Source organism: Patagioenas fasciata, chromosome 13 (assembly GCF_037038585.1).
Source record: "Patagioenas fasciata isolate bPatFas1 chromosome 13, bPatFas1.hap1, whole genome shotgun sequence".
Lineage (NCBI taxonomy): Eukaryota > Metazoa > Chordata > Aves > Columbiformes > Columbidae > Patagioenas > Patagioenas fasciata.
The window spans coordinates 13981131-13995882 of record NC_092532.1 but is presented as its reverse complement, the minus strand read 5'-3'; the positions used below and the strand labels follow the sequence as shown (position 1 = coordinate 13995882).

The following is a 14752-nucleotide window of genomic DNA, read 5'->3' as shown; positions in this document are numbered from 1 at the left end:
GTGTAGAGGGAGGGTTTGTCACAGCTCTGGTACTACTCACAAAATGTGCGTCCATACATGGATTTATTTTCTACACAGAATTGTAAAAATGGGTTTTGCTGCATCTGAATTTTACCTAGATGAGCAGTTTCTGAAATTTTAGTTTTATTTGTAATATAACCAGGTGATTTATATAAGCATACTTTAAAACTGGCTGCAGTACATAATACCAGACCATCAGGTTTTGCTGTGAAGCTGAATATTGTAGCCTTTTCTGAGACTGTTTTCCAGTTGTGAATTGGAGTGCATTTTTTCTTGAGGGAATGCACCAAGGGAACGCTATCGCTTGTTATCAAAACACCTGCTATAATTAGAGAGCTGAAATAGATTTTTGTAGTGTTGGTGTTCTTGAATGGAACTTAGGGCACAAGTTTTTTGACGTTGTTTTTCTTCATTCTTCACCCCTTGGCTGTGAAATGCCTTAAGCTAATATTTCAAGCTGTATCTTGAATCACTTGTGACATCAGCATGTATATATAGACGTGTATAAATTCATAGGTTTTTGGGAGGGGGAGGGTGGGAAGAATGCATTTAAGAGTATAAAACTTGTATTAAAAAAAATTGTATATGCCAGATTCAGGAGCCAGAGGAATATTTTGATACAAGTCAGACTAAATTAAGAATCATTCTGAGAAATTAAATCATAGTTGCCACTTTTCTAATACACTGTAAGGTTTAAATTTATCTTAATAAGCTCCAGTACACGAAAGCAGAATGAACAAGGGATATACTGCTTTAAAGGGTGGAAAATACAAGGCCTTAAAATCTCCAACAATTTTACCTACTTCTGTACAATGACCCCCTGCGAATAATAGTTAAATTAGTTAGCTCTGGGCTCAGCTATATTTACTTGTTGCTATTAAAATTCTAATACAGGCTGTTAACAATTCATAGGCTGTTTTGTATTTCACCAAATTCTTGTCTTCAGTATGTTTTGTTCCTCACAGTTGGTGAATATGTATTTCCACTGGTTTTTGTGATCTGAAAACATTGTAGTATGAAAGACTGCATTTACAACTTTTATTTTCTTTCTTTTTTTCTCTCCTGAGTGTAACAGTCTAGATTGAGACTCTTAGCAAGCATACTGTTGGTTTTATATTTCTGTTTTTGCTTGAGGAATTGACCTTTGTCATAGCTGATGAAATGGAGTAACCCTGTTTCATTCTGAATGTTAAACTTTCCAGAAATTCTTGATGTCTGTAAGAAGTTGTGCCTGGGTTGTTGGTTTTTTGGTTTATTTGTGTTTGGTTTTGGGGTGGGTGTTCTGGCATGTGTAGGTAATGCAGAGGAAAGAGGAAAAACTAACAAGTTGAAATGGGCTTTTTCATGCACTACAATAGGCCTGGTCATTCCTGATCTTACCCAGCCTCTTATCAAATTATTTACATAGTCTAAAGTTGCAAGTGACATGTCTTTGTGCGATCACGGGAAGGGAGAGCTGTAGGAGGAGGTCTCGGGCAGGGAAGTACAGGGTCCCGGCAGCTCTCCCTTGGCAGCTGCTGATGCACCAGTGAGGGCCCCTTGTTGGTGGTTGGACACAGTGGTGACACCGGTGCCACTCGTGAGAAACTAAGAGCTGTGCTCATCTTGAAAGCCACAGTTTGGTCATCCACGTACAACTGTTCAGGAAAGACTTTTGTTTTGCCAGGAAGTATCACTTCCTTTGCATTTTTTCTTTTTACGAAATAGTGTTGGGTTTGAATTTTAACAAAACCTTATTTTCATACAGGGGAAGTTGATTCAAGATGTAGCTTTCCAATTAACTTAGAAAACATTTTATTCTTGCGTTTAAAGGAGGAAGAGTGCTTTGAGGTATGAGACAGAAGGATTGATGTAAATTTGTTGGATTTTTGAGCTCTTATGGTTTGTAATGATGTCTATTGTTCTAAGATTAAAAACACTAAAAACTGTTTCGCTCATAGTGACTTCTAGATGGGATTCTTTTTATCTAGCTCTATTTACTGTTTCACTCACGAATAAAACTATGTTACAAAGGTTTTGTTTCAGAGTTGAACTGACAAAGTCTGATAGATGCTGTAAACTCTGTCCGTGACTTGGGTATTTTTCATTAGTTTATTTTAAACTAAGTGATCAGCATCTGAAAGTGTAGCCTGAAACCTTGTGTGGAGTTGTCAGCTTTTGCTGTAACTTCAGTTGTTGTTTTGCTGATGAAGATACTATCCTGTTTTGCTCCCCAAATAACTGAGGATTTTAGTGTTATAAATTCTGTTGCAAAGTTTTAGAAAAGCTTTTTTTTCCTTATTTCTTTATTTGTCATTCATAAATTGCTTCTCTTTTTGAAACCAAGACTAGCAACCCTTGTCTGATTACAATATGCAAGTGAGAGCCCTGTTATCTCGGGAGAAGCTGAAATGATGTTAGCTTGAACCAATTCAACATCTTTCATACTTGCAGAAAGCGTTTGCAGCTGTGTCTTTCTTGATGAAGTCACTGAGGGGATTGCTGCTGAAATATTTTAAGCGGGGTATGATTCAGGGGAAGGTGGGATGAAAACTGGGATGTATGTAGTTGGCTCAGCAGGGAGAGAGGCAGCTCGTGCAAGCAGTTATGAATGGGCAGATGTGTGTGTGATGAGGCAGACAGTGAGTCAGAGCTGAGCCTCTTCTGAAAGAACGTGTTTTGCTCCAGTCTGCTGGGAAAATGAAAGCAGAAGGGAGGGGACGGCACGGCACCGGTTCACTGGGGACTGGTGTTGCCCGGGGAGGGGTGAAGTTGGTCCCGGTGGTTTTGGTGCCTGTTGTGAGCATTCAGATTTATTAGTCGGTGGGTGGTGAGAACTGTGTGCAATCTCTGGGGAAGGAAGCAGCTTGGTTGCTTAAGGAGAAGGAACATTTTCTGTAACTGCAGGATATGTGGATGGAGCGTACAGATAGCATATCTCTAGCACATCAGTTAAATACCTTGGTGTTGTGAGATAAGGGTTTACTAGAAAACTAAAATAGGATGTGAAACTGAGGGTTTGAGTCTTGTGCTCAAGTAACACAGCTTTTTTTTTAAAGTAATTGAGAGTTGTCCACTTTCTGCTTCACTATATTAAAATCCAGTTTGGTTTTTAAAATGTGAAGGAATGGTGTTACAGTAGACAAACCCCTTCCTGTTTCTAACAACAACGCTAACTTCCAGTTAGTTGGAGTTGGAGGAGAGCGTTGCTTGTTAAAATGCAGATGAAAAGTAGTAACAGATCAGTGGAAAGAGCATGAAAAGGAAGGTGAGATACAGTGCGTAGTGAAGGTCTGGCACAGAGGCCTTTGAGATCTGGTAGGCTGAGGAAGCACAAACGCAGCGCAACTACTTGTGCAGCCCCTTCAAGTTTGTGTGTGTTTATGGTGCTGTTCATGCTCCATCCAGATAATGTGCCAGGACAAGAGCGTCTGCTTTTGCTGGTTGTTCAGTCAGCAAGCAGAATATTTGTTCTAACACAAAAAGCTTGTTTCTAATGTAAAAGTAACGTCTGGATTTCCTGTTTAAAAAATTCTAATGCTATTTTGATTTGTAGTAGCAGTTTGAAAGGGAATATGTAGTTTGAAGTGAAATTAAACTTTTTTGCGTAACAGTCACCTGAACAAAACTTTGGCTTGTCTAAGGTAGTAAAAATTGCAGGTGTCAGGATATGACAGTCTACCTAGGTTTCAAATCTAACAAACTAATCAGCTTTGGCTGAGCTGGGGTGTGGAAAATGAGGGTGCACAGTGAGGGAGAACTTATTCTCCTCCTTCAATATTTGTGTAACTAAGTCAAGTATTATTGTACATCTGTCTTCTGTTGCTGTGAGAAAAACCATGCTTCATTTGGTTTACTGGGTGAACTGTGCTGTGAAAGGAGGCAGCTTGTATAGCCCTATGCTGGGATTTCTCTATGTAGCATTAAATTCTTCTACTGAATATGAAACTAGTAATTTCCTGACTTCCAACCCCTTCTTCTTCCTGCCACTCTCTAGTGCTTTTCACCTGAGTGTCCTGAGTTTTACAAGACTCACTTCCAGATATTATTATGAAAAGCACCTGGGGGTGAGGGCAGGACTTATAATTTTGGATAAATGCCATTAGCAACAAAACCTTGAAGTAGTTATTCTAACAGAGACATCCTTTTATCTACTTTTAATCAAATTGTACAGGTCAGTGATATTAAGGGAGGAAGCTGGGGGTCTTTATAGAGATAATGTGGTTTGTGCCTTTGCTGCATTACTGTGACTGTCCTAAGGCAAATTTCAGAATAGAGAATTCTGAAAGTTTTTAAAAGACAACTTTGTGCTGGATTTTGAGGTGCTGTAACAGATCACGTGCTCATAGGCAAGAGTGGTAATTTATTAATAATTCCGTTAAGTTCGGAAATTGAAAGGAAACCAGCATGGCTTTATCTGAAAAGAAGGAAATATGTGGTTAAACGGTTTTGGCTACAGTCTTAGGTGTTTTCTATTTTCCAGAAAGAGGAGACGGAGAAAGGGATCTAAATTATTTTCTCTAAAATAAAGGAAAAAGCACCAGTATGCTTTATTGTCTGTTTTAATGAAACAAAAGTTCCTGCATAAACACCTGTTGTTTCAAAATGAATTATACTAGATTTGAATTATTATTATATAGTGACTTCAAAACTCAATGATGTTGCTAAGGAATCCATCCTCTCAGAGGTGAAAAATGTTTATCTGAGCTGTGAAGACTTAGAGAATCCAGCGGTGTAAGGCTTTAAGGGTTCTGATTTGGGAGCGAAGGCAGAGTGCTGTATCTGGAAAGGTCGGGCTGTGTGCCAGCGGTTCACAGCCTGCTTTGGCAGTGTGCTTAGGGCAGATAGGAGCTGTCAGGAATCACATCGGCTCTGTCAACTTGTTTCCCCTTTCCCCTTTGACTTCTGAAGGCTTTCACAGAACTTCCAGCACTGCTCAGGCTCCCAGGTGATGTGTTTTTTGTGTTTGAAGAGCTGAGCCCTTGGCAGCTGCATCTGGGCTACCTCCTGTTTGCACTGGGCTATGAAAGCTGCACATGATGCACCAGCAGCTGTGGTGACCAAGGCAATTGAATGGGCAACAAGGCAGTTGGTGGCATCTAATATTCCTGGTCAAAGAAAAAAACAAAAAAACCCTCTCATTCTGGACAACATTTAAAACTAGATTTCGTCATCTGTGGGAAATCCTGTGTTACTTGATTTCCCAGGCTTTTGTTATGGGCCAGAAGGATAGGGAGGCTAGTGAAGGGTAAACCCTAGATGAATGTCAGCAAAATGCTTGTTTGCTTCTGTAAAAAGTAACAAGCATTGGAGTACAGACTGCTTTGTCTTTACAGACCCATAGTTAGGTTATGCTGCTGTTTTTTTCCCTTTGCTTTTGAATTACTCTGCATTCTTAGAATGACTTGATTCCAATAGCCTCCTTACCTGTCTTTCACTTCAAAACTAATTACATATATCCACTAAACTGATGATGCACACTTCGTTTGTTTCTTGTGAGATGAATGACTGAAGACTGTGCTGAAAGAGAGTAATGTTGTATGTAGCATGTTTGAAATGCTTGATCTTGAAACGAGGGCCGTGGGAGGTGGTTTCCTGGTAGTCCACATCTTACTCATGCTGGTTCTGACGCCTCGGCTCGCAAAGGCTGTTGGACGGTAGATCTGCACCCAGCATCGTGTGCTGTCATCACGGAAGACATAAGTGTGATGGCTTGCATAGCTATTCTGTGAATACGGGGACAGAAAAATGTTCTGTGTTCCTCTTTGTGCAGACTCTGCAGTAGGAGAGCTGGTAAGAAGAGGATATACTTGAACTAACCTTTATTTCTTCGTTATTGAGCTGCTGCATATTGTGCTAATTAAAACTAGACCATGTCCCTTCATACTGAAGTGTGATAAATTGTAAAAATCAAGTTCAGAGATCAAATGTGTATTTTTCTCTGGCGAATAACGTTTAGTTTAATGTTGTTTCCCCCTCTTCCACTCAGGGATTACCTTTTGTGGTTGTTCAGTGCTTATTTTTACCAGGACAGCCTTTGCATCAGGAAGGCTGACCTTCCTTCTGCACCTCTCTCTGCTTTTCCTTTTTCTACTCAAGGGGCCCTACAGCTGCTAAGTGTGGAGCTGAGCAGGAGGGCACAGTCAGACTGCTTGGACACATGTTGTAGTGCTAAATAGCAATGATCCTTCGATGAGGATTTGCCAGAGGATGAATTTAGAGCTATTAAAGGAGATGCTGTGTGCAAAATCCCATACTTAGCTGGGCCACCCCGAAGACCAAAAAGACTCAACAAGATTTTGAATGTCTAGACAGCGTTTAAATCTAAAGTGAGTGCAGGCCCGTGTGCATGGTTTGCTTCTCTGGCAATTCAACATAGACAAATTTCTGTTCTGTGAGGGGTTTGATTTGCAAGTAAGCTGAAATAACTACTGAAAGTTGATTTCCTTCTTTTTTTTCCCCACTATTTAGGTAATTTTGCTATGTGTGTGGTGGTTTGTGTTTTGTGGGTGGTTGTTTTGTTTTTTCTTTAGGCTGATGTCATTACATCCAGGGTGTCCAACTCATTTAGTATTGCATTTGCTTCTTTTTAAATTTCCTGTGTGGAGATTAATCTCTGGTCTTTAGAAAGGGAAATACTTCTGCTCTAAATCACTGTATCATCTGCTATTATCTAGATGTAGGGCCTTAAGCTCATGCATTATTCCTTGCTGCAGTTCAAGGCACTCTGCATTTTGATGGTGTAGATGGGTTTTGATCATCTGGTGTTTCTTCTTTTGAAGATCCTTTCACAAATGCTAGAATAGACACAGGAAGACTTTCTTATTTTTAGCATGCTGTATATATAGTATATTTTAGTAAATGCTCTAGCTGGTTTGCAAATTTGAGGAGGACTGAAACTGGTGATCTTTCTTTGGAAGAGCTCGCGTATTGGGGCAAAATATAGTGCTGCTTGGGAGTAGGAGAGCGTGTGTTTGTTTAACCACTTGAACGTGCTGTGAAGGATCTTCCCTGCCTGGCAGCATGCCACTTTCCTTGTGACACAAAGGTAAGCTGACAAGAAAAACAGCTACTTTAACTGAAAGCAGTAGCAGAGTTCTAACCAAATCCTGATGCATGCCACTTTAGAAAATGAGAACACAGCTTAAATTTATTCCATCCAGTACAGGAGGCAAAAGTTACAGCACTCACTTGATTAAAATGAGTTCTTGGAAAGGAGGCAGGAGAAGCTGTGAAGTGGAGTCTCATGTTACCAGCTGGTTTGGATGTTCTTCTAAGAATACATATGGGAGCTTCCTGCTTCAGTATTTTCATCGTGCAGGCAAATTCATAGCATGTGTTTTGCTTTTCTTTCAGGTGTACTTGAAGGCACCGATGATTCTCAATGGTGTCTGTGTAATCTGGAAAGGCTGGATAGATCTACAGAGACTGGATGGTATGGGCTGCCTGGAATTTGATGAAGAGAGAGCACAGGTAAGAACTGATTGATTTTGTTTCTGTTCAAGAGCTGGAAGTATTCAAATCAAATTTTATGTGGCAACATGTATAGTCGCAAGCTTTGTGGTGCCTTGCCTCTCCCTAATGTAGGAAACCAAATTGTACATTAATGAGATCGTGTTGTTGTGATTGTGTTCTCGATTAAATAGAAATACTTTGTATCAAAATAGTGTCTTTGATGTAGTGACAGCCCTGCATGCTTGCTCCAGGATGCCTAGGGGAGGGTGTGCTATGCTGAGAACAGTCCTGCCACCTTTCATTAATCCATCAGAAGAGCCACAGAACCAGGCTTTTACTTGAATGCTGCTGTTGGCTGTGGCGTTCGCTGCTTCCGGAGCCGGGTGTCTGTGTTTGAGGTAGCGCAGTTCCTGTTGCAGCAGGGTTTTCTCTGGAAGGAGAGGAACTGCTGTACACCCTTTTGAGATACGTTTGCACTCACAGGTGTGTAATTTGTTTTCAGTTTGTGCTTCTCAGTGATTACGAGGTCATTATTTATTTTATTTACCACAGTCGTAGTACCTAAGAGTTACCAGTGTTGCAAGGCACTTACACAGAGACAGAAGTAGCTGCACCCTCATGTTGCATTGTGTCCTTTGTGTATGTGTGTACCAGCACTGTAAACGTTTGGGCAATCTCTTACATTCTTCAGTTTCCTTTTTCCTGCATCTGTCATTTTGCTTCCTTTTTTAGAACTGTTTTAATATTGCTGGTGACAATGGACCTAACTACTGACTTGGATCCCAAAATAACACTGATGTCAGAACAGGTCGAAGTGCCTCATACTGTGCAGTGTAGTGCCTGTGGTACCCACTGGCTTTTTTTATGAGAGGTCTTATTGGCATGCATGCCCTCCCTCCCCCATATGCACCTTTTAGTCCCATTTTCTGGGAGGCTTGCCTTGCACAAATGTAATCATCTTGCACTTTCCTGCCTCTTACCACTCCTTACTAATTAACACCAGGATCAAATACAATTTTTCTTTGCTATTGCACTTTAGAAATTATACTATCCTTCATCAGGTCAAAAAACATTTTAGGAAGAGAACCCACATGCACAACAATAAAGTACTTCAATTGTAGCTTTCAAGCTAGCGTTCTTTCTATTTAATTTGCAGCATATTAATGTCTTTTTACTAAGCAGTCTTTCTTGTTACTGGAGGCCCCAGTTCAGCTGCTTGCTCAGACTTCAGTGAACTAACAAAGTTCTATGTACGTGCTTGAATATTCTCCCCATTTGGGGCTGAAATATCCTTGGATTTTATATTCGAGTGTCCTTAAAAGGCCATTTGTGTCTTCAGTGCTTTTGTGCCTCTTCTGTGACAGCACACTCTTGCTCTGCAGATTCAGTAGTTAGAAATGGTTTTTCCCACGAAGTGTTTTCCTACCAGGTGCTGGTTTGGGGGTACATGTACAGGTGTGTGTAAGCTTCTTCCTTTTTCTAGGTTGAGGGGTTCATTTTGTTCTGTTCTCATGTTGGTATAGCTCATATTTTGCTTATTCTTCTATTTATTACTAGATTCATACCAGGAGAATTTTTACTGATTAAAGCTAAGATGAATAAACAATTTGGTTTCACAGAGCCAAATATGCTAGGCTGTAATTACTAGATCTAGGTGACATTTGAAAAAAGGTTTTTAAACTCTTGTACAAGATCCTGTGACATTAATTTCTGTTATAACACATCACTAAGTGTAGAACACTTTTTAAACTTAAATATATTTTGATGCTTTTTTCTCCTCTCTCAGGCATTAGTAAGGCAGTGTTTCAGCTGTCGACATTTTTCATTCTGGATGTCAACATACTGATTCTTTTATGAATTTCTAATTTCCTTTTTTTTTTTTTTTTTTTTTTGTTATGACTATTTCTTTAAAATATTCTGGCTGTGGCTACATGTTAGTTTTTTTTCATTACCACTTTAAATGATGGTAAAAATGCAAAAATCTTTTATTAAAAAAAAAAATCTGCTTTCATTTAAGTCTCTAGAAAAAAAGAGTAATAAAGATGTACATAGCTTCTGTAAAGTAGAAAGAAGGCAGCTTTTCTGTAGCCATCTGGGAGAAAAGCATATCTGTTTTATCTCTATCCTTCTGCATTATTAAGACCAAATTTACTTTCCACTGTCTGACCTTGGTTGCTGTGCATTGCATGAACATTAAGATAGCTATGAAGGGCCAAATTGTACTTTTAAAAATAGTAGGTAGTGTTAAAATGTTATCTTATTGGCAGCTTTAAACATTGCCTTTCCATGTAGCTTTCTGGGGACCTGCCTGTGCGGAGTTATTGATTGGCAGATGTTTGTATTTAAGTGTGTTAGGCCACCAGGGGCACTTGTTCACATCATTTCACAAAGTAGCTTCAGGGTGCACGATTGTGCCGCTGGCGAAAGAGGCAATTTAACATTCTCTCACAGTAGAGATGCTTTATCTTTAATTAAAGAATGTATGCACTTAATCCCTTGGTATATTAAAATTTAGTTGGGTTCTCAACATGTTTATGTCCTCTAGCAGTCAAGGTTAGGATTTTTTCTTCTAATAAAACTATAAACTTGAAGATAACGTTGGGGGGGGAAATCATAAGCAGAATAAGGTGTAATTATAGCTGAGGAGTTATGAGGAGGGAGTGGGGGAGAACCAATACAGTTTATCCCATACTGTTTCGTGAAACCTCTTTACACTTCTCTGTTCTTAACATTTTAAATTTTTGGCGGGGAATGGAGCTATCTGGTTTTCATTCTGAGCAAAATGTGTGCTAACATAATTGTAATCCAGTTAATAATATCTTATATATTAATAACACTTTATTTAAAATCTTTTCCAGTATAAATTAGATTTGAAGAGGTTTTTTGAGCATTAATTTATTAAATCTGTTCCTGTGCATAAGCCATTGTTGAAAATAAACAACGGGGCTCTTGGAAACCCGCAGGTTTCTTCTGCATTGTATGTGAATGTTTATGAATTAGTGGAGGAATAACTTCTGCTTTGTACTTTCTTATGCATCAAAATTTAAATAATTTAAATGACACATAAGGATTACTGATGTTCGTACTGATGCACCTTCAGCAGCTTTTGGTGAAATGAGGGATTTATTTGATTTGTAACTTAGATAATACTCTTTCTAAATGAAAGCAAATTAAATTATCATTATTTACATAATGATGCTAGTGAACTCTGTCTACACACACCTGTGAATACTGTCTTTCAAATGACTTCTATAAAGAGAATAAAATGTATTGCATTGTTCATATAACATTTGAGAATTCCTAGCTTTTAAAATAGCAGCATTTTAAACTACTTTGGAAAAGCAGTTCTCCTTTGAAAATGTGTTTTAGTAGTAGCTGTGTTGTCGCTTTGATTATCCCTGCTGCAGTGATGAAGGTGAGTGTTATTTCATTAACCTATATCAGCATTTGCTGGAACTCATCTGTTGTCTGACAGCTCCTGTTGGACATTTCTTCAGAAGAAGTGTGATCTGGGAGAAAGGCAGGTAACCTTTTGTGTCACTCTGTGTCGTCTGCTTTGGTAGCAGGAGGATGCATTGGCACAACAAGCCTTTGAAGAAGCTCGGCGAAGAACTCGTGAGTTCGAGGATAGAGACAGGTCTCATCGGGAGGAAATGGAGGTGAGGGTTTCACAGCTGCTGTCAGTAACTGGTTAGTACTTTCCCAAAACTTTAGATTGTTTCTGTTTATATGTCTGTTTGTGCAATGTTGTGTATTTTCTGTTTGTTGTTTGATGTTGTTATATAAAACAGTTCATAGTTTTTAACTGTTCCAAAATTAATTTCAAGTTTTTGAAATTTTGGTAAGAATTATCAGATTTTATCCTTTTTTCCTTTCTGTAGATGTCCTTTTCTGTGGGTACTTAACCTGTAAGGATACAGTTGTTTACAGAGCTGCCATCTCTCTCTCAGGATACTCCAATCACAGAGAGAGGGGTCTTGTGACCCATGCATTTCTCACGAACACAGGAAAGGCTTCGGAGGCTGCAGGCACATAATTTTGTAACTCACTATCCCATGTTGTGGGAAGCATTACCAGTGAATTTAACCAGATGCCACAGTCTGCTGTCTTGAACGGGGTAGTTTTATTTTCCTTTCACTTTTTTTTTTTTTTTTTTTTTTTTTTTTTTTAGCAGTGAGGAGTCTTTCTCCTCCGTTTCACTGGTGTAGTTCCCCCATCTTGTTCTTTGCTTCTTTAGGGCCCCTCAGTCTTGATTCTTTTTTTCTTCTTGATGAGAGCAGAAATTACTGGGATCAAGAAAAGAGGAGCCAGAAGAGGGAATGGAAACCAGCTGCTCTGAGATGTCAGAAAGGCAAGAACTGTAAGAGGACGAGTAACACATAAAGAGAGTTGGCAAGTTGAGGCAGGCTGTAGGTCAGGCGGAGAATAGGGAGAAAACAGAAACACTTTGAATTTCTTTCCCTTGCTGTTTCCTACTTCCTGCTTCATCAATACAACCTGAATTTACTATAGTGAAATGTGATCGATCTGCTGCTCCTCAGGTTTTTAGAAAATCTGATTATTGTTATTGCTAAGTTACTTCTGGCATCCTTACTGCTAATTAAGATTAGGCAAACTTTCTTCGCTTTCAAGTACAACTGAAAGGTACTGAACATGAGAACGAGAGGGGAAAAGGCAGATGTGGAGAATAGTATCTCTGACTTTGAAGGGATGGCTGGTGTGCGTCTCCTTGCAAACACTGATGTCACCAGGTCAGATGTCAGCTGTAGCAAAGGTAAAATCCTTGCCGTGGAGGCCTCGCTACCCCTGGGTCCTTGGAGAAACAGCTGCATTACCTGAATCTTTGTCTCTCTGTCACAGCATAGCTGGAACCTGCTTGCAGGTTCAGTTCAAAAGGAAGGCAGAGTTAACTTGAAGCTGTTCATGAAGGTCTGTGGCAGCCTGCCTTAATTTTAACAACACAGTAGGAACTTTAAACCTGGCCTTAGGTCCTTGGCCTCAATTTACTTCAAGCTTTTCTTGATTTATTTTCCTTTGCTGTGTGCTTCTTCCCCTACTCCTGCTACTACAGAGAAGTAGCTGTGTGCCTACTGAATGCTGGAGGTTAAAAAAGAATGAGGCTTCCTGAGAACTTCTGTAATTCTGTGAGACTCATTCTTTCGTCCAAATGTAAAAACACTTACTTGCAGTTAGGATGTGTAAAAATCCTTTCAATTAACAGTGAGACTGAGATAATAGCAAGCATCTAGATCTTCATGATAAACATCAAAACTTGTGACACTGAGACACAAACAGCAACATCCCTGGCCAGCTGCAGGAGATGGATTCAATAGCTTCTGAAAAGACTCTTGCTTTTAATAAGGCAGCAGGCAGTTGTTATTAAGAGATGTCCTTATTAGCTGCCAGTACCCATTTTCTCCTAAAACAACAATAATCACTGTCCCAGCTCTAAAGCACTGATGTAGGACAACTACAGAAAGGAAGAAAAGGAAAAATTACTGATTTGAAATATGTTTAAGCAGAATGAAGAACATCCTCAAAGGTACTTCAAATTTATGCGATATCAAATACAGGTTTTTAATAATTGCAATACATTTTGTTTTGCATGCTGTTTGTTTTGGTTTGTTTGTTTTTTACTGTACGTGTTTAATATGTATAACCAAGAGATATTTGTCTTGATTACTTGTAGTTCTGTAACTGATTTTCACATTGCAGTTATCATTTGTGTGTTTGAGTGTGCTGGCCACATATCTATAGAGTGTTTACAGATGAGCTTTTGCACTCTGGATCCTAGAACTGCATAAAAATCAGGATCATTTGGGGTGGGGCAGGGGAGGGAATAGACTTACAATACATTCCAAGGAGGAATCGGGTTTCCAAACCGTTCATTGTTTCCCTGACTTTCGCTTCAGTTGCATTCTAACACAGCTTCTAACACAGCATTCAGGCAAAAGCAATTGAACTTTAATCAGTGAACACTTAAGCAAGGTGCTTGAGATCGCCCTATAGAGCTCTCTATGGAAAGTAATACATAAATGGGCATTCCCATGTTTGTTGTATTTATGGTCTGTATTGGATTTTCCAGTCCACATATGCCTGGTCAGCCTGGAAATACGGTTTGTCATTTGTACCCTTCTGGTGATTGCATCGCTGACAGCTATAGAAACATTAGTCTGGACTGGTTTGTTTTCTGTTTGTGTAATTTCAGTAGGTCAAGTTATATCTTTGGTTGCACTACAGAGATGGTACTTGAAGTTTTTTATAGGCCAGCTAGAAAAGGAGGGTTCTGGGTGTGCCGAGTGAATTTTTACGTATGTTACACGACACACAGATGGAGATCCCCTCAGCATAATCTTTTAAAACTATATCTACACCATTCATCGTTACTAAAAGTTAGAATTTTTCTTTCCTCCTAGGCCTGGCATGGGCAGTAAAACTCAGAATTGCCAGACTTGGAACAGGATCTCATCAGTGGTAATGATTGTTTTAGGAATTGCAACACTGTATAAAACCAGGATATTTCAGACAGTAGAATTACAGCTGAAATGCCTTTAATAGAGACCAGATTCTGCTTCAGTGGGGGCGGGAAGGGGAATCCTGCAATATTCCACCCACTTCTACCCAAAACAGAGGCGCCAGCTCTGTGGAAACATTTATCCATCCAAAGCCTGGCAGCATATGAAAATGATCAGATTCAGTTCTTTTATTTATACAGCTTCCTGTGTAGAAAAGATTCCGTATTCTAAGTCTCTCTGTGGACTTTTAAAACAAAGTGGTATATCCTTGCGATCAGCGAAGGTTGTTGAAAAGTGTTGCTAAGGTTTATATGTGGCAGCTGGATATTAGAATGGGGATACTTTGAAGGGGGAAAAAAAAGCAAGTGCAATAACGATTTAGGGATATCACTATATTAATTTTCATTTTTAAGTGTCAAAAAAAAAACCTACAACCACCACCACCAAAACCTACTTAAAACAACAGCCCTCGGAGCACTGTCAGGTTTGTTTGCCTCCCTTTCATCACACAGTATTCCTTTTACTGGTGACTTATCTAGCACAACACATCTTTGTTTTAATGAACATATTCTGTGCATCTGAGGGCAGAATCAGTAGTGGCGGGTAGGTCGTGCCTGTATTTCCAGCCGTGATAGAATTTTTGTGCAGTTACAACATTGCTCTAGTGTAAATAGGGTGTGAGTGGATTTTGGAATTTTCATTGAGGTTTTTAAGTGCCTCCGAGTCAAACTGTTCTGTTAAAATAAAACATAGTTTTAGTTTTGAATACAAATGCTTTTGGA

The 14752-nt window shown here is 39.3% G+C and overlaps 1 protein-coding gene across 3 annotated transcripts in view; it reads left to right on the top strand.

The window, feature by feature from the left end:
• CBFB (core-binding factor subunit beta) overlaps positions 1 to 14752 on the top strand; it is a 41302-nt gene that overhangs the window by 15254 nt on the left and 11296 nt on the right. For 2 of the 3 annotated variants that reach the window (XM_071814206.1, XM_065848447.2), the window contains 2 exons: positions 7357 to 7473; positions 11019 to 11114. In XM_071814206.1, the coding sequence (XP_071670307.1) occupies positions 7357 to 7473; positions 11019 to 11114 (213 nt within the window). Of the gene's footprint in view, positions 1 to 7356; positions 7474 to 11018; positions 11146 to 14752 lie in introns of all 3 variants that reach the window. The other variant, XM_065848448.2, reaches the window with a different exon arrangement.